The 23,547-nt window shown below is 39.0% G+C and overlaps 5 protein-coding genes and 1 long non-coding RNA gene across 11 annotated transcripts in view; 3 read left to right on the top strand and 3 right to left on the bottom strand.

The window, feature by feature from the left end:
* Window positions 1-1,945, bottom strand: part of LOC104805221 (protein ABHD17B) — a 3,283-nt gene extending 1,338 nt beyond the window's left edge. For 2 of the 3 annotated variants that reach the window (XM_010529708.2, XM_010529710.1), the window contains exons 1-4: window positions 1,545-1,945; window positions 999-1,035; window positions 231-467; window positions 91-138 (exon numbers count right to left, since the gene is read on the bottom strand). In XM_010529708.2, coding sequence (XP_010528010.1) covers window positions 91-138; window positions 231-467; window positions 999-1,035; window positions 1,545-1,855 — 633 coding nt within the window. In that variant the 5' untranslated portion in view covers window positions 1,856-1,945. The remainder of the gene's footprint in view (window positions 1-90; window positions 139-230; window positions 468-998; window positions 1,036-1,544) is intronic. The other variant, XM_010529709.2, reaches the window with a different exon arrangement.
* A 3,368-nt stretch (window positions 1,946-5,313) lies between these two features.
* On the top strand, window positions 5,314-6,550 carry LOC104805219 (root meristem growth factor 3). Its single transcript, XM_010529705.2, has 3 exons — window positions 5,314-5,513; window positions 5,865-5,911; window positions 6,084-6,550. Exons 1-3 carry the CDS (start codon window positions 5,426-5,428, stop codon window positions 6,312-6,314), a joined length of 366 nt encoding a protein of 121 aa, XP_010528007.1. The 5' UTR covers window positions 5,314-5,425; the 3' UTR covers window positions 6,315-6,550.
* Window positions 6,551-6,638: 88 nt separating this feature from the next.
* On the bottom strand, window positions 6,639-10,617 carry LOC104805220 (putative pentatricopeptide repeat-containing protein At1g13630). Of its 2 annotated transcripts, none has more exons than XM_010529707.2 (6): window positions 10,013-10,617; window positions 7,670-9,602; window positions 7,510-7,584; window positions 7,192-7,303; window positions 6,843-6,985; window positions 6,639-6,731 (listed from the first exon to the last, which is right to left on the bottom strand). In XM_010529707.2, the coding sequence occupies exons 1-2, from the start codon at window positions 10,455-10,457 to the stop codon at window positions 7,750-7,752; spliced, it is 2,298 nt and encodes a 765-aa protein (XP_010528009.1). In that variant the 5' UTR covers window positions 10,458-10,617; the 3' UTR covers window positions 6,639-6,731; window positions 6,843-6,985; window positions 7,192-7,303; window positions 7,510-7,584; window positions 7,670-7,749. The 2 variants fall into 2 exon arrangements, with proteins under 2 accessions (XP_010528009.1, XP_010528008.1); XM_010529706.2 differs by having other exon boundaries at window positions 7,196-7,303.
* Window positions 10,618-11,370: 753 nt separating this feature from the next.
* On the top strand, window positions 11,371-18,450 carry LOC104805218 (DNA-3-methyladenine glycosylase). Its single transcript, XM_010529703.2, has 5 exons — window positions 11,371-11,973; window positions 12,070-12,127; window positions 12,291-12,374; window positions 12,577-12,718; window positions 18,020-18,450. The coding sequence occupies exons 1-5, from the start codon at window positions 11,583-11,585 to the stop codon at window positions 18,296-18,298; spliced, it is 954 nt and encodes a 317-aa protein (XP_010528005.1). The 5' UTR covers window positions 11,371-11,582; the 3' UTR covers window positions 18,299-18,450.
* A 1,659-nt stretch (window positions 18,451-20,109) lies between these two features.
* LOC104805215 (phosphatidylinositol 4-kinase gamma 7-like) lies at window positions 20,110-22,838 on the bottom strand. 3 transcript variants are annotated; one of them, XM_010529702.1, is made up of 2 exons: window positions 22,205-22,838; window positions 20,110-21,838 (listed from the first exon to the last, which is right to left on the bottom strand). In XM_010529702.1, the coding sequence occupies exons 1-2, from the start codon at window positions 22,776-22,778 to the stop codon at window positions 20,487-20,489; spliced, it is 1,926 nt and encodes a 641-aa protein (XP_010528004.1). In that variant the 5' UTR covers window positions 22,779-22,838; the 3' UTR covers window positions 20,110-20,486. The 3 variants fall into 3 exon arrangements, with proteins under 3 accessions (XP_010528004.1, XP_010528002.1, XP_010528003.1); XM_010529700.1 differs by having other exon boundaries at window positions 20,110-21,890; window positions 22,257-22,838; XM_010529701.1 differs by having other exon boundaries at window positions 20,110-21,895; window positions 22,262-22,838.
* On the top strand, window positions 21,495-22,950 carry LOC104805217. Its single transcript, XR_770449.1, has 2 exons — window positions 21,495-21,538; window positions 21,899-22,950. It is a non-coding gene; the product is annotated as an uncharacterized LOC104805217 (long non-coding RNA).
* Window positions 22,951-23,547: the final 597 nt, after the last annotated feature.

Here is a 23,547-nt window from a genome sequence, read left to right as displayed (position 1 = left end):
AAATATAATATATATATATATATATATATATATATATATATATATATATATGTGTGTGTGTGTGTGATAGAAAAGAAGAATAACACTTACATGAATCACAAGTACAGGGCAGTCCACAAGTCCTATTTTATCGATATTCTGCATCGCATGAAAATAAAAATTGTTAGTTTTGTTCATCGAACCGATCTCTCGATTCAACACTTGTGGCAAAAATATGAAAAAGAAAGAACCTTGTAAATGTCGAACCAGAAGGATCGCTTGACGGGGTACATGACGCGGAGGCCGGACAAGAAGGGGCTGTGAAGGACAAGAGCCCTAAGACGAGGCAGATGAGTGGCCAGTTCTAGAGACGGTCCGCTCCCTACAGACTGACCGTACAGAATCACGTCTTCTTCCTTCACTCCGTACGTTTCTCTTAGACACTTGTAAGCAGCCTCTATGTCCGCGTACGTGTCTTGCTCGCTTGGCTTTCAACATTTACTCCAAAATCATCATCCGACTTTATCACTTTAATGTCACGTGTATATATATATATATATATATATATATGAAATTTATACATATCATATAAAACCAAAACCATGTTTATGCACACCAATCAATTTACGTGTTTATACTTTTATATACACGAACAAGAACGTATCATATGTGTGCAAGTCTCTAAACTTGGAACAGATTGTTTTGTAATGTATGATTTTATTATAGAAAACATTGTGATAAAATTTGCACCCATGAAATAAGTTAATCAATAAAAGAACGAATATTGATTCCGAAATCATAGAACTTGATTTATGGGGGAAACTAATTTAATAAAAGAATGTGGGAAGCCCCTTTAGAAAGAAAAAAAAAATTGTTCCTTTGTCTCTTTAAGAGAATTATTATTACACGTGGTTATACCTAATGTGGCTGTTTTGATATGACAGCAACGTCTCCAAAAATTAATTTAAAAATCTTTTATATATATATATATATATATATATAATGAATAAAGAACATACCTTACCAGAAGATTTGCCATATCCAGAGTAATCGTATCTGCAATTATCATCACAGAAATCCATCATAGATTAAAAAAAAATGTTCTGGATTGTCTGACATCTAATCAATCAGTCACCCCAAGTAATTAATCTCCAATATAATATTCGTTTCCTCATGAAACTTGTATTGTTTTCAACTTATAACCTCGGATCAAACCAGTAAAAAAAAAGCAAGAAAAACAAATTAAAAATGGAATTTTCTCGCCATCCACGAAGATCAAATTCAAGCAACTTAACGGATGTTTATAATGACCGCGATTAGTATATATTTTGAATAAACAAAGATTAGGTACATGATTCAAACACGATCTAGTCGTACGTGAAAATTTCAGTAAATAGCCCTTCATATCTTATAAGGTTTAAAAAAGAGATCATATATATCAAAGAATGCAAGTATAAACTATACATAACAACATGCGTACGTGATTATAGATAACATTACTTATATATAATTACTTTCGTCTTCATGCGTATAAGAAGAAGAAGAAGAAAGGAACAAAAACTAACCCCATGAGATTGACATTAAGATGATGACTAAGTTCGGTGAAGATGAGAAACATGTGACCGAGATCCGCTGCGTTGCCGTGAGAGTAAAGTAGGGTAAGTTTTGCCGTACGGTTCTTGACGAACATGACAACGATTTCGTTCCCGCGCTTGGTTGCTGTCTTGAGGACGTCCACGTCATCTCTCCGGTGACGGAGCATGTCCGTCGATATTCTCATCTTCCCCGTCGTCTCCTCCTCCACCACCGTGTACGACGGCGGATCCGGCGGATAAAACGCCAGCTTCGCCGCCATTGTCGATGTGGCAGTCCCCATTTCTTGAGATTTTTTTTTTGGTGTTTGGGTTGTCTCTGGTTTGAGGCTAAGTGGTGAGTGAGTGGGATGATATCTTCTGAACAGAGATAGGGTTGTTATGTCTTTTCTTTCTGTTTGGCTGTCGGGGAAAATGTATGTTAGGGATTGTTAAATTGCGAGGGGAAATCAATTCTTTATTTCGTCTAAATATGGCTAGGATTAAGGTTTAACACAAGATTAGCCCCTAATTGTACAAATCTGTTTCTCTTTCCTTGTTTGATTTCTCGGTTTAAGGTTTCTTTCTCTATTTATTTGTATTTCGGGGCTGAAATGTTATGGTTTAATTTCCTTGGAATCTATATATCTTAATATAATTGTATATATTCCAGTGTTACAGATACTACGTACGTGGTCAAATAATTATATCATAAACATATAAAATTGCACATATGGTACAAAAAAAATGACATCTAAATTGGTGAAAAATAAATTAATTAGAAGATCAATAAAAAAAATAGTCTCATTCTCATACTAGATCATTGTCCATTGTATACATATTATATATATAGTTACATCCATGTGTCAATTTGATTTTTTTTACATATAAATACAGCATATATCAATACACGCACATCTACACATAACGTTATTGTGAATATATATATATATATATATATATATAATGTTGTTTCTAGAGGCTCGTTGCATCACAAAAAAAGAAAATCTAGCTATAAAAAAAGCTAATAAAGATTTAATGCAAAAGGGAAAAGGGGGATAATGATAAGCTGTGGAGAAGAAAATGGCCCAAAAAGAATTATTAATAAAACTAATTGGAGGGACATAAAGCTAAACCAAATCATTACTTAGGAAATGGCCCCTCCTTTCTTTCGAATTTTAACACCTTAATTATACTTTTTTTATATTTACTTATATCTTTAATACTTAATCATTGGCGGGATACTCCCTATATTTTAGAAGTTCTAATTATATTTGTCAATTACGTAATAAATACACTAATTGGATCGGCACCAATTTCATCCCAATTCTCGACCAAGAAATTGATAAATATTGTATTCCGTGTTACTATTTATGTCTGGCTACAAATAGTCGTTAATGCTATTTTTCAATAATTATAATCATATTTTTTTTTTAAAAACTATTCGTAAAACCGACGACAAGAAAGACAATGGAAGGTGAAAATTGTCTTTTACGCCTCATTGATGGACAATTTCGTAATTTTAAAAAATAATTTGGGCAGGAATGAAATATACCTCTGTATTTACCTGAATGGGCCTTGGGCTTAATGTATAAAAGACCATTAATGGGCTTGATGTGTAGGCCCAATAATTCTACGTTAAAGGTTTCTTCGGGGGTCCAAATTCTCTACTTTCTTGGCCCATCAAAGCCTTGTTCTTAGAAACGTTACCAGGAGCAAATTTTTAATCGTCGTGATATTGGTTAAAAAAAAAACTGTATGATTATCTTATAGCATATGTCAAAAGATAAGAAAAGATGTTATAGATTTTTTCATTTATTTGGAATTATACACATGATTATATATATATATATATATAACAAGGAAAATGTATGCAAATATATTCATATATGCATTTAAAAACAAGATATTTAATGGCGTGTGGGTCAAGTCATTAGTAAGATTAATAGGTGGAGGGCATGTGTTTTGCATGTAACGAAACGGACACAATTTCCAATTATGGAAAATAGAGAGACCATAGATCTTAAGGTTACACACCCACTGAATCACCACAATATATAATAAAAAATCATATATTAAATTTGTACAGAAATAATATAAAAAATTTAGGACCGACGTCTTCGATTTTGCTAAGTGATTTTGTTAGTGTTTCCTTACTATCTTGAGCTGTTATTTTATAAAATGAAATTAAAAACTTAGGTTAGGTTAACTTGGGCTGAATCAATATATATTTTAGCAATCCAATGCATTCATGAAATGGTCATGTTCATACCATTCATCTCATAGTCCACTCTCAAATTCACACACACACACACACATATATATACATACACATATATATATACACTCTACTTCTTGAATCACTTGAGGTATATTAGATTTGATAATCTATATCAATTTTCAAACCGAATAATCCAAAGGAGAATCGAGATTTTTATAAGTACGATGGATTATGAGAGTATTTGAAAAAGTTGGTTATGGGAAATCGGGTCGGAGGCAGACAAGCACAAAACACACACGAATTTTGCCTTGCATTTTACGTTATAAATTCGTTATTATTATCATTATTATTATTATTTTTTATTTACCAATTTCAACCTTTAACGGACCACATTTCGGTCGCCTCGTTCGATGCCTTGGCATTTCCCAAAGCATTTTCACATACCAATACGTGCGAGAGTGTTGTTCATGCTGTAAAAAGATCTACAGAATTCTTAATTCGAAAACCGAAACGAAGCACACGTTATTCTTATACTAATTAACAAAATATTTACCACAGTAAGTCGTCTTTTACTTTGAATCACAAATTATTGATTGATATGGCTTCTTGCTTCTAGTTATTTTGTATCTTTTTGTTTTTCAATAGTGGGATTTCGGGAGAAGGAAGGTATAGAAATTTCAGAATTTTTTCTTATAGTTTGATCTTGATTATGCTATGACATGCCTTTTTTTAATTAATGATGTATTGCATTAACATTTTTTATTTAAAAAAAATATAGAAATTTTATAAGATTAACTTAAGGTATTATTTTATTATTTATTTGGTTTATATTTTATTGTCAAAAAAATATGATAATATATATAACAAGAATACAAATGTTTTCTTATAATTTGATAAGTTTTGGTAAATTTTGTTTGAAATATTATCGACGGTGTATGTGTTTCTATATACACGCATGCATGTATATATATATATATGTACATGTTGATATGTATGCATGTGATGTGAGTCCCATTTTCTTTCCACGTTCTATTGTCCGTACAGGTAATTAGAACATCTAAAAGAATTGAGTATGATATTTCTTGTGATTGAAGAATTTTGAGATTGGGAAATGGAAATGCTTTCCATAAACGAGACACATGTGCTTACATCCACCATTTATGCATTTTTGTCTTCCCCTTTTCATTTTTTTTCATAAAAAAATTCTGCAATAACAGTTTTAACCTAATAATCAAATAACTGTCCAAAATTTAAGAATGTTGGACTTTTGGCCACGTAATCATTAGATGTCACAATTTGTTTATTCGAATTCACACGTTTACTTATTTGACTGCAAATATTTCACCGTTTCTACGAAAGTAAGTAATGGCAATTTCGTAAAAATTTCTGAAACTTTATCATGGTTATCGAGGATTATAAAACTTCGTAACCATCTATCTCTCTACACGTCGATAGAGAGAGACGTGTTTCGGTAAAAGAAAAGGGCTTTGACCATGCATGGCCTTATGTTTCCTCGTTCATCCCCCCTATATAAACCCTAACTCGATCGATTTGTCATCAAATCAATTAAAATCTCAAACAACTCTCCTTCGTCCGATCTCACACACAAAATCAGCAAAACTCCCAAAGGAAGACAAAAGAAACAAAAGAAGACATGAATAGTTCGAAGATTCTGTGTCTGGTTATGATTATGCACTTGTTCTTCACTTCTCATCTCTCCTTTGGACACGCACTTGTTCATGGTTTGTCTCTCTTCTCTGTCTGTTCATTAATATCTTTCCAAAGCCCATTTAATTTAATTATAACCACTGTATAGATTATATTCCCATGCATAATTCTCGAAGATAAGTTGTAGTTAACTTAGAATCTACTTATTATGATACGTAAAACTTCATTTCGAGGACGAATATATGCACATATAAACAATATAAGTCAGCCATCTCAAGTGAGAGGAAACTTTACAAGGGCTTTTTGTTTCTTTTTGGTCCCATGCATGTCTACGTATCCTTTCTTTTTTCCTTCTGTTTTTGGTTATATTATAATGTTAAAAAGTGTGAAGACAACATTTTGTCCCTTTTTCTGTTGCGCCTCAGGAGACGGGATTGAAGGTTCCAGTATTGATGCTGTTTCAACCAGAAAGGTGAATGTACAAAATATTTCTTCACCGAAGTATACATACATATATATATATATATATATATATGTGAATCCACCTCCAAAACTGGTGTGTGTATATACATATATATGTGGAAGGTTCAATATCGATTGTTTAATATGGATTTGGTTCGAGACATTAACCAAATGCAAAACAGGGAATTGATGACGACACTGCAATGGTCAGAGGAAGAAAACTGATGAATGGGGATCACAATGGCGTGGAAAGTGAAAATGTTGAAGAGTTTGGCAAGAAGATGACAAAGATGATGCCGAAGAACACACCAATCGCAAAGACAAAGGCAAGAGAAAGTGTTGATGAGGATGGACTTGTTGCCTACACTGCTGATTATTGGAGAGCAAGGCACCATCCCCCCAAGAACAACTGAACCCATTCACACATATCATGAAGAGAAAATTCTCTATATATGAATATGTATAACATATATATATATATATATATAAGATGGAAAAAATATATATGAAATATCATATGGGTTTTGTCTTGTAGTAGCATATCTTCTGATATGCTCAGCTTTTTCACTTGAATTTTCCTTAAACTATATACAAGTGTGTTGTTGTTGTTTCCTCTGTTGTGCAATGCAAAAACATATGTTTAATATTACTACAGTTCAAAGTTACCCGGGTCTTATGATCTTCAAGGCTTGGCAGGTTGTCGTCTCGTGGAAGCAGCGGACCGCCTATGTGAAATATTGTGATCTGAGTCCGATGAAACGGGTATCGAGAAATCTCTGTCTCCCTTCATTGGCACCGGGTGTCAGGTGAGAGGCAAAAGCTAGTTTCCACTGTAATAACCATGAGGGCAATATGGATTTAGAATGTTCAAGCAAACCCGAATAGGCGGTAGATCTAACAGGATCAAGTTGAAATAATCTGAATAAATGAAGTCTCAGTACCTAAAAGGCTCTTTTTTCAAGCTTCATGTGGTAAATATTGATTTCACCGGTCTATCTTCTCACTGAAACTCTCTCAAAGTGTGGCCTGATGTTGTGGATGAAGAACTTCTTTGCTTGTGCAACTTCTGTAGAAACTTTTGAGTCTGATTTCAAAAGAAAATAAATTAAGAAATGCTGAAAGATATAACATGGGCAATGTATCAGTGTCATGGTTAAATTCCATCAGATATATAGCCCAAGTCATAGCGGTAAAGGCAGCTTATATCCTGTATGCAATGAGTGTAATGTTCATGTCAAATTTTGTTGAATATTAGAAGTAGATTTGAAGCCAATGCAAAGATGTACATACATACATATTTTTGTATCCGAGATTCCATTCTGGTTTCAGGAAACATCATTCCACACCCACCAGCCGCATAGTTGAAACCAGTAAAAAGCTGCTCTTTCGTTTCATTGACAAACTAGACAAGGGGAGAATCAAAACCCGTAAAAGTATGTAAGTTGATATGGCAACGGAAAAGATAAAGACGTCCTGAATTTCTCAAATTCTTGATTTTAAAAAACAGAACAGAAAATATCACTATTTGAATGGTAAATATACATGCCATTTGAAGAAATTCACATGATGATCAGACTTGCTACTAAATTGAAAGTATATAGCACACACCTCGGTCCTTCAAAATATCCGGTCGCACTGCAACAGGCCAGTTTTTACTATCCTGTGGCATGCTTGGTTCATAATCTGTCAAAAGAGAGCATCAAGAAAACAGAATCATGCATTAGATAGCTCTGGCTTTTGGTATAGACAAAGCTCACAACACAGTTACCTCATGGACTAGCTCCGTTACCGAAAGGATGTCCTTTCCAGCAGATAAGACAGAAAACAGACAAGAATGTATGTCGCCTTCTACGAATCAGGAAATAAACCTGATTTGATCATCATGGCAAGCAGCTCATCGATTGACTTGACATCACCTTTATCATGAAAACATCGGAGAATCGCTTTGCAAATGTCTGAATCGGGGGAAATCCCCTTGGATAACATCAGACAGAACACAAATTTAGTTTCACTTGCTAAGAATCTCTTGCACAGCCGATTGATCACAGCACTGTAGTCCCTGATAGAAACATCAAATCCTCTGTTCAACAGCTCAAGAAAGAGACGTACTGCCTTTACAGAATCACCCTTTACACAATGTGCCTTGATTAATGTGGTATAAGCAACTCTTGACAAACTGACACCATCTTCTTGAAGGGAATACAGAAATCTGTCAGCCTCCCTTAGTTTACTGTATGAGCAAAGACCGTTGATCAGAATATCATAAGTGGCAGGTGTAGGTTCAAGATTCCGAGATTTCATTTCATGGAATAACTCAAAAGCCTTACTCAGATCTTTGGCTTTGCATAGACATTGAATTATAGTATTGTAAGTGATCTGATCTGGAGTAACACCCTCGGAGTACATGTGCCCGAGCAACTGATGACATTCTTTCAGTCTCTGCTGTTTGCAAAACCCTTTAATAATCACTGAGTAAGTGACATGGGTGGCTTGGATTCCAGCCGCTTTCATTTCTTGAAGCAGTTCGTATATGCCGACGGTATTTCCACAGTCAGCATATGCATTCATCAGAATTGTGTAACTCACAACACTTGGGACTATTCCATACAACTTCATGGCATTCAGCACCACGCTAGCCTTAGCTATATTCTGTGTTTTGCAGAGCCCATAAATCAAAGAATTGAAAGTCGCTATAGTAGGAGTTAGACCATTCTTAATCACTTGATTGTATAATTGTAATGCTTCCTCAATGCAACCTTCTTTTGCATATCCATCAATTACAATATTGTATAAAATAACATCCAGTGCAGAGCCAGAGGATATCAGAGAGTCCAGAAGCTCTCTTGCCTCAAGTAGCATCCTTTTCCGACATAAAGCAAGCAGAATAGCACCATGACTCATAGAACTCGGATGAATTCTCTTGGTATACATTTCTCTGAACAATCGAGCAGCCAACTCGAATTCTCCATTCTTGCAGAGGCCATGAATTACAATGGAATATGCCACAAGCTCAGGTCTGAAACCATTGGCCTCTAGAATTTCTTGAACGATCTTCCAACCCCCACTCATCATACCCAGAAGATGGAACCCTTTCACAAGAATATTGTATGTTATGGCATCAGGTTCTACCCCGTGCTTCCCCATATCATTAGACAACCCTAGAGCTTCTTCCATAGAACCAGCTAGACAGAGTCCATGTATAAGAATATTGAAGCTATATATGTCGGGAACCAATCCACACTTAAACATTGTGCCGAAAAATGACTTCGCAATATCTACAGAACCCAATTTACAGTATTTTGACATGATACTGTTGAAAGAGGCAACAGAAGGACCAATATCCTTCCACTCCGAACTCCTGAGGAATGAAATGGCATCTTCTAGCTTCCCTTGCCGACATAAGCCATCTACAACCGTGGAATATGTGTGATCGTTCTTGGATTCCCCACTAGCATCAATTTCATTGTACACATCCCACATCATATCAGTGTTTCTGAAGTTGTACAAGATTGAGTTGTAAGCATGTGTCGAGACTTTCAAGTCCAGATCCTTCATCTTGGCAAGAATGTAAAGGGCATCATCATGCATCATTTTAGATCTCGAACAAAGAAACAATAACATATCCCATACTACTCCCGTAGATTCCCACTCTCTGAAGCAATTTAAGAGAAGCTCACAAAGAAAAGCTGATGAACCAGAGCCTAAAAGAAATCATGAAAATCTATAAACCAGAAAGTGAGGATTATTTCAAGTATCTTTAGGCAGGAATCTAATAGACAGACAACAACATATAATCAGCAACATGTCGTGAGATTCATCATCGACTTAATCCCTACATTTCTTATATAAATCAAACCAAAACAACACCCTAACAAAGACAAAAGAGAAAAACACAAGTCCAGTCGGTTTCCACTTTCCATGTATTCATCTACACCAATTGCGATTCAAACTCGAAAAAAGTCCTAAGCTTTCAATAAAACCTGAGATTTTGTTGATCGAATTCCCCATATTCACTTGCAATAAGCTTGAATCAAGCATCATTTTTAGTTGCAATTACAAAACGGCTTCGAGTCAAATTTACCGCACAAAAGAAAAAAGAAAAGAGACTTGCCTTCTTGTTGCAGCAATTGTACTAGAATCATTTCCAGCTCTTTGAAGCGTCTTTGTCCTGCTAAAACATGCGAAACCAACAAACTAGAGAACCTCGAATGGCGAAATTCATACATATCTTTCAACTCCTTGAAAAACCAGACCGAAAGATCAGGGCTCTCGGACATCAATTCACTGATGATTTGATCGATATGAACCTGACTCAGCTCCGAAACAACGCCTCGAAAACAATGCCCGTGGAGAAACTCCTTGAATCCCAACGTCTTCATCCCCAGAAGAATCTCCCGAACTGGGTTTTTAGGGTCTATAGAAAAATTGGTCGGGGAAAAGGGTCTTTCGTAGAGTTTTGCGACAGAGGAGGAGGATTTCGTGGATAAGAGGGCAGAAAAATGAGAGAGAAGACGCAGTACCTTGCAGGAATTCAAGGTGATCCGTCTACAGAGCATGGAATTCGGCAAGTAGGGTTTCGAAAGGGGGAATTTTGGAAGTTCCCCAGTTCGTTTCTCGGGAAAATTAAGCGAATTTGATTGATTGGGGGTGAGAAAACGGGGTCGCCGGAGAGAGAGAGAGACGTTAAAGTTTCCCGGCAAGGGTTCAGGGTTTTAGTCTTAGGGTTTGATGCACATTATTCTCTCGGCTTTCAAAGTTCCAACCAACCAAATCCGGTTCAACTGAAAATTCCGGTTCGAAATCTTCTATTTATTCCGGTTTAGCTCAATTGAGCAATCGGAGTCGTTCTCTACGTACCAATTTTCACATACGCATTACTTTAATAGCAAACAACACAATGAGAGGGATGAGACTTCTTTGTCTATATGGACCGCATGTTAATTTCGGTCATGAAAGCTTTCGTGGCGCAATGCGTAGAAGCTACGAATAATTTGTTTACACTATTAGTTTACGGCCAAATTCATGACTATTAGTATATACACAACACAAATCATTATATAATTACTGCATGTCCGTATCAATCAGCATGGTTTGAATCAAATCTAAACTCACATAGTCCAACCGGTTGAAATAAAATTTGATTTTATATAAGTTTTGCGAATAATAATTATGCACAAAAACAATTAGAAGGTTTTGTATAAATGTTACAAACACACAAAATGAGAGGAATCAATTTTACCAAATGATACCTCTCATCTCACCTTTCGTGATATGTGCATTGAAGCTATATTATATTCCATATAGTTTAACAAAGAAGAGGATTCGAGCGTTCTGTCAAATTCTACGGACCAATCCATAATTAGAAACTTACAGACTTAATTTAATATGAAATTGTGGACTGTCTTTTTCCATTATCATATAGTAAGATCATCATCCTATCTTTCCAAGAAGAGAAAAATGGTGAAATTTCACAAACATGAAATTCACATTTCACCAACTTAGGTGGGAGTGGCTTCTCTTGTAACCACATAACTCACTTCCTTAAATTCCCTCGCAATTTCTTTTTTAAAAATTGAGACATCTTCACTTTGCATGTTCCAAAACCTGTCAATATAGAAATATCCGAAACAAAGTAGTTGTGTTGCCTGTTCTTGTCTTGTCTCTTAGTTCAAAAGAAAAACATGTACATACAAGGTACGAAGAAGAGAGTTGTGGAGAAGAGCAAGAGCGTTAGGGAGAAAGAGACGAAGCAAAGCTCGAATTTCTTCACTAAACACTTGAAGAGAATCTACCCCATCGCCCTCCAACGAAGCACTTCCTCTTCTTTCTCCCTCTCCTCCATCTCCCTGTCGCTTTCTCAGAACTCCAACGATTCCTTCGGTGCCACTGATTCTAATTCCACGTTGGAGCAGAAGATCTCTCTCGCCCTCGGCCTCATCTCTAACTCTCCGCAAAGAAGAGAAACGCCGTATCTTCCCCGAAACGTTCCACAGCAACACCAAGAACAGCTTCAATCTCTGGATTCAAACAACGGTGAGCCGAGGAGGTGTAATTGGATTACCAAGAACAGCGGTATGATCTCTTCATATTACATAATGTGACACTAAAATGAGTGTGATTTTAACCCAAAATCATCATCATCAAGGTTTCTTTTGTTTATTAATGTAGACGAAGCTTACGTGAGTTTTCATGACCAGCAATGGGGGGTCCCTGTCTATGATGACAAGTAAGATGAAGTCCTAATTATGAGATTTAATCAGCTTAACAAACATATAATCATTTAATAGGAATTGAGGGCGCTGGTCATTTTCTTAATTGGTACATTAATTACAATAGTCAATGTAATTAATTAGCCTAATGATGAATGATGATGATGATGAATGAAACAGCCAGCTGTTTGAACTCCTTGCCATGTCGGGCATGCTTATGGACTTCAACTGGACTGAGATTCTCAAACGAAAAGAACTTTTTAGGTATCCATTCTTGTCAAGAATTGTTGTATATATAGTGACCTACAACTTTATACTATACATCTTCCTTAATCTATTTATTTATATATCGTATATATACATTTATACGTGTATGTTACTTGTATTTGCTATGATTTTATAGTAAGAGTTTTTAGTGGTTGTTTGATTAGCATTGAAGGGTTTGTTTGTTAAAATGTGAAAATAGAGAGGCATTTGTTGGGTTTGATCCAAATCTTGTGGCCAAAATGGGAGAGAAAGAGATAACAGAGATTGCATCAAACAAAGCAATAACGTTGCAGGAGTGCAGAGTGAGATGCATTGTGGACAACGCCAAATGCATTGTCAAGGCAAGCTCTATTTTGATAAATATCAAGCAAGGATGAAGAATTGCATAATGCGGCTGTGTTCTTCTTATTGAATTTTCAGAGCTTACAAAGTTTTTATATATGTAAGAGACGTAAGCTAACCTAAAACAGAACAAGGAAAGTACAATCCTGTAATGCTGATACTTAGGAACAAATAGATTTATAATTCCGATTTGGGTTAGTTACCAAATCTTCTCGTATCTCCGCAATACCCCCCCTCAAGTGGGAGCGTACACATTGTGTATGCCCAACTTGGTTAAGAACATAGCGAACTCCTTTTGACCGAGTGCTTTGGTAAAGATGTCCGCTAGTTGAGCGCATGAAGAAACATGACGAGTCGAGATTAGGCCGTTCTTGATGTGATGTCGGAGGAAATGACAATTGACCTCGATATGCTTCGTACGATCGTGGAATACGTCGTTTGCCGCAATGTGAAGAGCTGGTTGACTGTCACAGTTGAGAATCATGGCGTCAGAATGATGAACACCGAGCGAGAAGAGGAGAGCTTTGAGCCAGAGTAGCTCACAAGTTGTGACGGCCATTGCTCTGTACTCAGCTTCAGCGGAAGAGAGAGAGACAGTAGGTTGCCGCTTCGAACGCCAAGAGACTGGGGAGGAGCCAAGCTGTATAATGTAACCGGATAGAGAACGTCGTGTCCGAGGATCTCCGGCCCAGTCTGAGTCGCACCAGCCATAGAGTCGTAAGTCAGAATCAGAACGTAATAGAATACCCTGGCCCGGATTAAGCTTTAAGTACCGAACGACCCTGAGAGCAGCCTGCCAATGATCTTCCCGAGGGTTCTGCATAAACTGCGATAAAATGTGGACAGCATAAGTGATATCAGGTCGAGTTGCAAGGAGATAAAGTAATTTGCCAACAAGTCTTCTGTAGCGTTCTGGATCTTGAATGGCGGCACTGTCACTGATTGTGAGACGATGGTGTTGCTCCAATGGAAACTGCGATGGTTTACTGGCTAATAATCCAGTCTCAGCAATTAAGTCAAGCGTGTATTTCCGCTGGCATAAGGAGATCCCAGTGGAATTTCGGGCTACTTCAATGCCTAAGAAATACTTTAGACTTCCCAAATCCTTCATTTTGAAGCATCGGTTCAGATATGTCTTGAAGTCAACCATTGCTTGAGGAGAATCACCCGTAAGAAGAAGATCATCGACGTATATCAGAACATGTAGACGAGTGGTCGTGGTCTTCAAAATAAACAAGGAATGATCAGATTCCGTTTGTCGGAAACCGTACTTCGTTAATGCCATAGTGAGCTTAGCAAACCAGCAACGTGGCGCTTGCTTTAGCCCATAAAGTGATTTGCGAAGCCGGCATACGACATTAGGTGTGGAGAATTGGAATCCGGGGGGAGGTTTCATGTATACCTCTTCGGATAAATCACCATGGAGAAAGGCGTTGTGGACGTCCATTTGATGAACATCCCAATTACGGGCTGCCGCAACTGCGAGAAATGTTCTGACGGTAACCATTTTTGCCACAGGAGCAAAAGTGTCGTTGTAATCAATACCTTCGGTTTGTCGGTTTCCTAAGACAACGAGTCGAGCTTTATACCGTTCAACACTTCCATCAGACTTGTACTTAATTCGGTAAACCCATTTGCATCCTATAGCTTTCTTGTGATGCGGTAAAGGTTCCAGTGTCCATGTCCGATTGTGTTGAAGAGCAGAGATTTCATCAGACATTGCCTTTTTCCATCGATCATCTATAGAAGCTTCGGAAAATGATCGGGGTTCTGTCTCTTCTGTGAGTCTGGCGAGGAATGCTCTGTGCCTGGGAAATAGTCGGTCATATGATAGGTAATTCTCAAGAGGGAATGAGGTACCTGATGCGACAGTCACAGAGTTGGTAATAAAATCCTTCAGCAATATGTTTTTGTACTTTTGCCTCTGACCGCGACCAAGTAGCAGGGAAGAGGATGTGTCTGGCGAAGATGGTACTGTAGCAACAAGCATAGGATCAGTTTCAGGTGGTACTAAAGAAGATGACGATGATGGTTCAGACATGATGGGAGATTGTGGTATAATCTCCTCTGATGAATTCTCGGTTGCAGATGTGCTCGAGGAAGCAGATTGAGGCAGCGGATGCGGGACCAAAACAGCTGGGTCTTCATCATCAGGTATATATACAGGTGTAGGCTGCATAGCTACTGGTGAAGCCGTCGATTCAGCCTTGTCGGAAAAAGGAAAAATCGTTTCAACAAAGACCACATCTCGGGAGACCATCATCTGTTTCGTGTCGAGATTATATAATCTCCAACCTTTCTGACCATATGGATAGCCTAAAAAAACACAGCGAGAGCTTCGATGTTCAAATTTGTCCTTGGTTTTGCTCGGTGTATGAGCATAGCACAAGCTACCAAATACACGCAGATGGCTATATCCTGGAGAATGGCCATGAAGAACCTCATAAGGGGTTTTATTTTCAAGAACAGATGATGGGATCCTGTTTATCAGATATGCTGCCGTCAAGACGCTCTCTCCCCAAAAATCAATGGGAAGGTTTGCCTGAAAAAGCAAAGCCCGAGCAACGTTGAGGATATGGCGGTGTTTCCTCTCAACACGACCATTTTGTTGCGGTGTACCTACACAAGAGGTTTCGTGTAGGATTCCTTGTGCTGAAAAATAAGGTCGAAGGCTGATAAATTCCGAGCCGTTATCAGATCTTATTGTTTTCACTGCTGCGTTAAACTGACGTTCAACAAGTGCAATAAAATCTCGCAGCTTGGTTTGAGTTTCATGCTTCCCTTTCATCAAAAAAATCCATGTTCCTCTGGAAAAATCATCCACAATAGTTAAAAAATACCGCGCTCCAGAAAAAGAAGGTGATCTATATGGTCCCCATATGTCACAATGGACAAGCTCGAAAATGGCTGATGTCTTATTTCGACTCAATGGAAAAGGTTCTCGTGTTTGTTTTGCTCTGAGGCAAACATCACAAATATCCGAATCAGAAAATGAAACAGCTGAAACATCAAGAGCGGAAATCTTTGACAGTGCCTTTGGAGAAAGATGACCCAACCGCTGATGCCAAAGATCAGCTTGTTGAGATTTCTGTGTCCGAGTTACTGCTGAAGTAGCCGCTCCTCTGTAGTAAAATAAACCTGATCGTTGCTCACCCGCTCCAATCAGCGTCTTGGAAGTCCGGTCCTGAATTATACAGAAGGAAGGAGCAAACGTAACATAACAATCAGTGTCAACCATCATCTGACAGATAGAAATCAGCTGGCAATGCAATCCCGGAACAAACAGCACATTTGAGAGACGTAGATTGGGCCCGAGAATCACTGATCCAGAGAGAGACGCAGAAACTGTTCTGTTGTCGGGAAGTATGACGGAGCACGGAGGAATAGAAGTAATATCAACCAAGGACGAGATTATTCCAGTCATATGTTGAGAACAACCACTGTCAAGTATCCAAGGGGCTGAAAATTTCTTACCAGATATATCTTCCTGATTGTTGACTTTGGAGCAGTTAAGCAGAGACATGAGGTTGTTCCACTGTTCTTGGGTAATGCCCGACAGCATGGGCTTTTCTGCATCCGTTGAGGGAGGCGCATGTGGGAGAGATGAGACGTGGGTCACGTTTGCTCGGGCAACAGCTCCCCGAGGACGATCAGATGATGTTCCTTTCCCTCGAGCAACTGTTGTTCTGTTTCGTGGTCTCTCGCCCCACCAATCGGGATATCCGATTAGCCGAAAACAGCTTTCAGCTAAGTGGCCAGATCTACCACAGTGGGTGCAGAGGATCGTCTTGTCTTTGTCATCATCTTTAGGTCGGGGTTTCAGAGAAGTTCGGACTGAAAAGGCTGCGACGTCTGGTCTTTCATCGTGAGTTTGAATGATATGCTTAGCATCTTCATCTTGCGAGACAATGTTGTAAGCTTCCTCCAAAGTTGGAAGAGGAAGACGAGAGAGTAAGTTTGAGCGAACAATCGCATATCTTGAGTCATCGAGTCCCAACAAGAATTCAAATAACCTGTCTTCTTGACGTTCTTTTTCAAGAGTCCCGCCAACATCACATGTACAGTGATTGCACTTGCAATACTTGAGGGAACGGAAATTGGCTAAGTCATCCCACAGTTTGGTTAACTTACCAAAATATGCCGCGACCGTCATCCCTTGTTGGCGGCAATTAGCGAGATCAGTTCGGATCTTTAGCAGTCGAGGAGCATTGGATCTGCCGAATCTCCTTTTCAGATAATCCCAAAGGTCTTGGGCCAGTTCACGATGCACAACATCAGATCGGATATTGGAGTCAAGAGTGTTCTTGATCCAAGAGGCAATGAGTGCGTTATTTGTATCCCAGTCTTCAAAATCGGGGGAAGTTTCAATCGGTTGTGGAATAGTTCCGTCGACAAAACCGAATTTCTTTCGGGACTTCAAAGCTTGGCGAATATTGATCGCCCATTCATCATAGTTTTCTCCACGCAACAAAGGCTGTGAGAGAATCAGGCCGGGGTTGTCGCTCGGGGTTAAATCATATGGAGAAATAGTTCTTCGTGGAGCTGGAACAGGTTCAGCAACAGTCGGTCGTGCCATTGTTGGCGGCGTGGTCTGGGTCGGAGGTGAATTGGTCGGGGTCGGGGTCGTCATGAGATTGAAATTTCGTAGTAAGATTTAGAAGGGTTCGTGCTCTGATACCATGATAAATATCAAGCAAGGATGAAGAATTGCATAATGCGGCTGTGTTCTTCTTATTGAATTTTCAGAGCTTACAAAGTTTTTATATATGTAAGAGACGTAAGCTAACCTAAAACAGAACAAGGAAAGTACAATCCTGTAATGCTGATACTTAGGAACAAATAGATTTATAATTCCGATTTGGGTTAGTTACCAAATCTTCTCGTATCTCCGCAATATATTTCTCAAATATGCCCCTCTATTTTATTCAAAATCTTCAATTAGACCCTAATGTCTCTCTTATACAAAAACACCCCCAATGGGTTTGAGCTCCGATGAAATGCAAACAATGGTTACAAAAATTACAAGGCATGGCATAGATTGATCAAGCAAGTGGAAACTATTAGATTGAGATAACTTGACAAAGGAAGAAAATTTTTATTTCTCAAATATGCCCCTCTATTTTATTCAAAATCTTCAATTAGACCCTAATGTCTCTCTTATACAAAAACACCCCCAATGGGTTTGAGCTCCGATGAAATGCAAACAATGGTTACAAAAATTACAAGGCATGGCATAGATTGATCAAGCAAGTGGAAACTATTAGATTGAGATAACTTGACAAAGGAAGAAAATTTTACAGGTGGCGAAGGAATTCGGATCATTCAGCAGCTTCATGTGGGGGTTCATGGACTACAAACCAGTAATCAACAGGTTCAAGTATCCGAGGAACGTACCGCTTAGAACACCGAAAGCAGAGATAATAAGCAAAGATTTGATCAAACGAGGATTCAGATTCGTCGGTCCGGTGATCGTATATTCGTTCATGCAAGCCGCAGGGCTAACGATAGATCATCTCGTCGATTGTTTTAGGCATGGTGAGTGTGTTAGCCTCGCCGAGAGACCTTGGAGGCATATATAAACTAATTAAAACCATATATCCCTTCATATATACATATATATATTGTCCCGTTTTGGAATGTATTTGTTATATATGTTCACCTTTTCGGTTGTTCCTCTTCCTATTGGACTTTGATAAAATGAAGTCATGTATCTTACTTTTCCTTGAGTATAGCCATGAAAATCAAAATTTTTGTACCTTTAAATAGATATATGAATGTATAGTCATATGATAAATTCGGTCGTGGATTATGGAAAGATCATTCAAGAACCGATCAAGATATCGAACATCTTTGTCATAGAATCACATTTCCGACAAAACAATTTCTTAAAAGAGGATGAGCAGAAATACAATACCAAAAGTTGAGTCCAGGGATCTGAATATAAGAATGTTGAAAACTCTCGGGGAACGTTAGATAGAATTCCATAACTTCAAAGATCGAAGGCTTTGGATTTCAGATTATTGCAATAATCTTGTTTTTATCTCTAACAAATATGGATCGAGATCATCATTCGAAACCAAAACAAAATTGAGTTACCCAAATGGGGTGACCTAGTGATTGGGTGGCACAAAGTGGTTTCAACCCGGATTCAAATTTCATTGGACCAAATCTTGTAAAAAAAAAGACAAAATTGAGTTTTTGATCAAACTAAGATATATAATATATGATCCGTGAGATTGCATTTGGACATGGGAGAGTGAGAGGGACAAGAGGACAAAAGTAATGGTCACTACACGCTTTTGTCAATCGAGCATTATCGGTTTATTACGATAAGAGAGAGACCAAAACTCACATCATACCAAACCAAGAACAAGTTGGCGATAAAGAAACCATTATCAAAAGCATTATACTCTCATTGCACTTTTTTTTTTTTAAAAAAAAATCCCTTGTTATCACATCATTAGCATATACATCATCATCTTCATTCAGAAAAAAAAAAAGACACTTTCATCACGTAATTTTTTTTTTCAATAGAGAATATATGTAGTACGCAATATATACAACTCATCATGAAAAGCGAAAAAGAGAGAGAGAGAGAGAGAGAGAGAGAGAGAGAGAGAGAGAAAAGGACTAAAGATCTAAAATATATAATTATGGGGAAGAAATTTATGTAACGCCGATGTTTATCCGACGAGAAGATAAGTCCATAAGATGTATGCGTTGAGTGCGACCAACTCGAAATCGACCCACGAGCAATTATCGCCTTTTTGTCGCTTCTCCAAACCCTTTTTTTTGTTTTTAAATTCACAGTAAAAGATAGCAAAGTTGTATATAAAACAAAATATTTTTTTTTAAAAAAAAGCATCGGAATATTAATATAGGAATATATGTATAAAAGGATGTAATCGGAATCAAAATACAATCTTTTTGACAGAGAACAGTAACTAAGTTGCAGTACGAATAACACGGCATATGATGTACCACGTAAGACATCATGTACGACTCATAGAATCATAAAGAGAGAGAGAGAGACGAAAGGACACGATCTACTTATGCGTGTCTTTATGTCCCAGAAGCTGGTCGAAAGGCCAAAATAAACAGAGAGAGAGAGAGAGAGAGAGAGAGAGAGAGAGAGAGAGAGAGAGAGAGAGAGAGGAGTTAGGTCAAAGCCATGTAGGAGTGGGGGTCCATGACTTGAGAACGTCGAAATGATGAAAGGGGTTATGTTATGGACGGCCTTAACAGCTGTTTCGTAATTGACACATCCCCCACTTTTGTCCCCACTAGTACCTTTGTCCTTTTTTTTTATTTTTTGGCATCATCTTTTCACTACTGTTACACCTCTGAAACTCTTTTCTTAAAATTACCAGTTTCATAGACAAAGAGAGAATTATCTTCGTGAAACTATTATTATTTATAAAACATGCAAAGCCAGAGGAAATTAAAGAACACAAAAGAAACCAATTCTCAAAAAAAAAAATACAAAAGAAATCTAGAGGGGGGAATTTCTCCAGTCTCCTCCTCGGTTTTAGGCTTTGATGGGTCAAAGGGTATTTACATCAGTTAACCAAATTAAAAAAGAAAACATTTTTTTTCACAGCGAGTGGTCGTGACGTCATCGCCTGCAAAACCCCAAACGACTAAGCACTACTCTCTCTACCAAACGAAGCCTCCATAGTAGTACTGTTCTCAAGCGCGATACCTGTCTCTCTAAGTACTAAATATTACTCGTACTGTCCTGTCTCTGTCCTTTTGTTGCCTCTTCCCTCAAAACTGGCATGAAGTGCCCAGTCTCTGTCTCTTCCTCATAGTCGCGGTTTTGCGTTTGGCGAACGCTGGGTGAAGCAGCTCATGGAACCTCTCCAGGAACATCGCCCACTCCTCTTCTCTCATGTCCGCTACCTTCACAAAGCTTGCACTCATCCCTGGTCCCTGCTCGTTCGCACTCGACGTGTTCTCTACTACTCTGTTTCCGTTGAATTTCGGGTATTTTTGCCCCGTCTCGCTTATATGAGTGTTCTTCATCGACATCGAAATCTTTGAAAGAGATGGGTCTCTCTCAAAATAATCATCTGAATCGAAATAGCTCCTCTCTTGCATTGGCGGGTCTTCCTCTGTTTCATCCTCTTCCTCCTCGATGCTTTCATGGAGCTTTGCAAGTGAGGAACGCCCGTTTGAGAAGGGGTTTCTGGTGAAGTAGTCATCAGTTGCCATCTTTGGGCCAGAAACTAACTCCAGATCATCATAGTCCAGATCGAACTGAAACTCTGCATCTCCCAATTCCGACTTTGGAGATATACCGTCGGATTCGGCGATCAATCTCCTGGCTTCCATACACACAACCTCGAGTTCACTCGGCTCCTCTTCTCCGGGGCGGAATTCCCGGGTCATCATCTCACCAATCTCGGCAAGACAAAGTCCATAAGCAGCAGCTTCTTTAAGGAAAATAGTGCACAGAACTAGAACCCGGAGACATGCATCCCGAATCATTGGAAGTTCTGACCGGAGCATGTCGCAATCCTTGAGCGGATCAAGACTTTGAATGTAGTCGAGTTCATCGTCGGAGAACGGTATTGATGCCTGAGGCCAATGAATCCACTCAAAGTAGGGATCCTCGAGTGTCTCCGGAAGGCAAAGGCCGTGATCAATCGGAATGAGCTCTACTTGATCAAACCTCCCAATACCATCAAGCTTCCTCACCAAAAGGTTTCCACCATGGCGGTCCGTGTTGAAAATCCTGATGTCTAATATCCCAATACGGTGCACCGCTGCTACCGGGAAACTCGAAGTGCCATGATCGCTGGCATCAAAGTCATGAGGTATGAACTTTTGAAAGGACGCAATCTTGCTCACCAGTTTCTTCTCACGGGGTTTATTCCCGTTCACTCCATCGTTGACATTGAATACTGAATGGGTTATCTTCACCAGAGCGGTAGGAGGGACGTTGGCAAAGTGATCATAGTCGAGAAGATAAGCAGCAACTTCCCTGAATCCAGTTTCCCCAACTCGTACCGAACGCTTCAAGCCAGGCTGTCCAAGGGCTTTCCCGATAAATCCTTTCGGATTGTTAGGTGCAAATGGCTCCTCATCCGTGGGCTTGACAATTGCAACACTCTGACCTTGGACATTCCGGAAATAATATGCACCTCCAAGACCGCTATGAACAGGGAGCGGTTGAGGTATGAACTTTTGGAAGGAAGCAATCTTGCTGACCAGTTTCTTCTCGCAAGGTTTGTTCCCATTCCCGTTCACTCCATTGTTGACATTAAATACCGAATGGGTTATCTTCACGAGAGCAGTGGGAGGAACATTAGCAAAGTGATCATAGTCCAGAAGATAAGCTGCAACTTCCCTGAATCCGGTTTCCCCAACTCGTACAGAACGTTTTAAGCCGGGTTGCCCCAGTGATTTCCCAACAAAGCCTTTCGGATTGTTAGGTGCAAATGGTTCTTCATCTGTAGGCTTGACAATTGCAACACTCTGACCTTTTCCATTCCTAAAGTAGTATGCCCCTCCAAGCCCACTATGAACAGAGACCGGTTCAACACCCATCTTCATCGCCTTAACAATTTCCTTCACCATTTGCTTGACAGAAGAAAAGCAATCCGAGTGGCCGAGTATCTCAATAGGACCACTGCGGTCTTTTTGTTGGAGATCCCTTCCGGTGGGTGAAAGACAAGGTGTAGACGAGCTTCTATGCATCAAGTTTCGCTTCAGGAGAAGGGGAGAATCATTCCTCACTGCGCTAAGGTCGTTCTTGAGAACCATATCCCCAAAGGTCAACGAGCTTTCCTCGGTTGGGAAATTAAGTGCAATCTGGAGCCTTCTCTTCACAGTATGAACATTGTCGCTCCGATCTAACTCCATCCCCAGGACACAACCAGTTTCAGTTTGCACGAAAACCCGTCTACGCCCAGCAGGCTGCTGCTGCTGCTGCTGCTGCTGTTTATGCTGCTTCTCTTCCATCTTATTAGCCCCATGGAACTCCCCACTAAGGGGAGTCCTAAAGACCGCCACTGCCATCTGTGTCTGAACAGGACTGTCTAAGTTCCGCGACATGAAAAGGAGTGAGAAACCACGGGACTTTTGTGGTCAGCAGCAGAAGCAGCAGGAGAAGAGAGACTGTTCCCTCTCAGACCAGCGCCTTTGTCTGAAACCAACACGAACAGGGCAAATGCAAAGAAGAAACAGACACCGGAACAAATCATGAAACGTGGAAAACCCAACCCAATCAGCAGAAGACAGGAACCACTGATTCAAAGAATCGAGCTTGAGAAAGAATTTCAACCCGGTACTACATCGGGTAACCCATGCTTGATCCCCAGAACAAGAAGAGAGAAATCTGCATAACGATCCACATATAGAATCAGCAATATTATCTACCAAGATCTGAGTATCTTATATAAAGGTCCAAATAAAGGCCATGTTCATATCTAAGCTTACACAGCTTCCGCAAATACGCGAAAATTCTTCCTTGTGAACACCTCCAACGCATTAATCCACCACTTATAGCTTGATCCAAGAAACTTTACATAGTCACTTGAGCAATAGTTATAGCAATAAATTCCAAAAACTGACAAGTTCGCTTTTGTTATCCTAGATTAACCCCGGAGCGAAAAACATCAAATTTAGAAAAAATCCAGATTCCCAAAAAAATGGAAGCGATGCAAAATCCAAGGCTGGAAAAATGCACAAATTGCGAGAACTTCAACCAGATAGGTTAAACAATATAATCAACCTATAAATACCAAATTAAACACATTGATTTGCTCCACAGGCGACAAAATTGACGACAATCAACCATTTGGAAAGGAAAAAACTCACCGGA

This window comes from Tarenaya hassleriana, unplaced genomic scaffold, assembly GCF_000463585.1.
Source record: "Tarenaya hassleriana unplaced genomic scaffold, ASM46358v1 Cleome11, whole genome shotgun sequence".
NCBI classification, from domain to species: domain Eukaryota; kingdom Viridiplantae; phylum Streptophyta; class Magnoliopsida; order Brassicales; family Cleomaceae; genus Tarenaya; species Tarenaya hassleriana.
The sequence above is the reverse complement of the archived record's forward strand: the minus strand, read 5'-3'. Positions and strand labels throughout refer to the sequence as shown.

Coding starts and splice junctions, on each gene's coding strand:
- LOC104805220 (XM_010529707.2), bottom strand. CDS start 10,457: ATGCTCTGTAGACGGATCACCTTGAATTCCTGCAAGGTACTGCGTCTT. Junction 9,603..10,012: donor ACAATTGCTGCAACAAGAAG/GCAAGTCTCTTT, acceptor GATTTCTTTTAG/GCTCTGGTTCATCAGCTTTT.
- LOC104805219 (XM_010529705.2), top strand. CDS start 5,426: ATGAATAGTTCGAAGATTCTGTGTCTGGTTATGATTATGCACTTGTTC. Junction 5,514..5,864: donor TGGACACGCACTTGTTCATG/GTTTGTCTCTCT, acceptor GTTGCGCCTCAG/GAGACGGGATTGAAGGTTCC. Junction 5,912..6,083: donor ATGCTGTTTCAACCAGAAAG/GTGAATGTACAA, acceptor AATGCAAAACAG/GGAATTGATGACGACACTGC.
- LOC104805215 (XM_010529702.1), bottom strand. CDS start 22,778: ATGTCGCGGAACTTAGACAGTCCTGTTCAGACACAGATGGCAGTGGCG. Junction 21,839..22,204: donor CTACTTTAGGAATGGAAAAG/GTCAGAGTGTTG, acceptor GGAATGTCCAAG/GTCAGAGTGTTGCAATTGTC.
- LOC104805218 (XM_010529703.2), top strand. CDS start 11,583: ATGTACATACAAGGTACGAAGAAGAGAGTTGTGGAGAAGAGCAAGAGC. Junction 12,375..12,576: donor AAACGAAAAGAACTTTTTAG/GTATCCATTCTT, acceptor ATGTGAAAATAG/AGAGGCATTTGTTGGGTTTG. Junction 12,719..18,019: donor ACGCCAAATGCATTGTCAAG/GCAAGCTCTATT, acceptor AAAATTTTACAG/GTGGCGAAGGAATTCGGATC.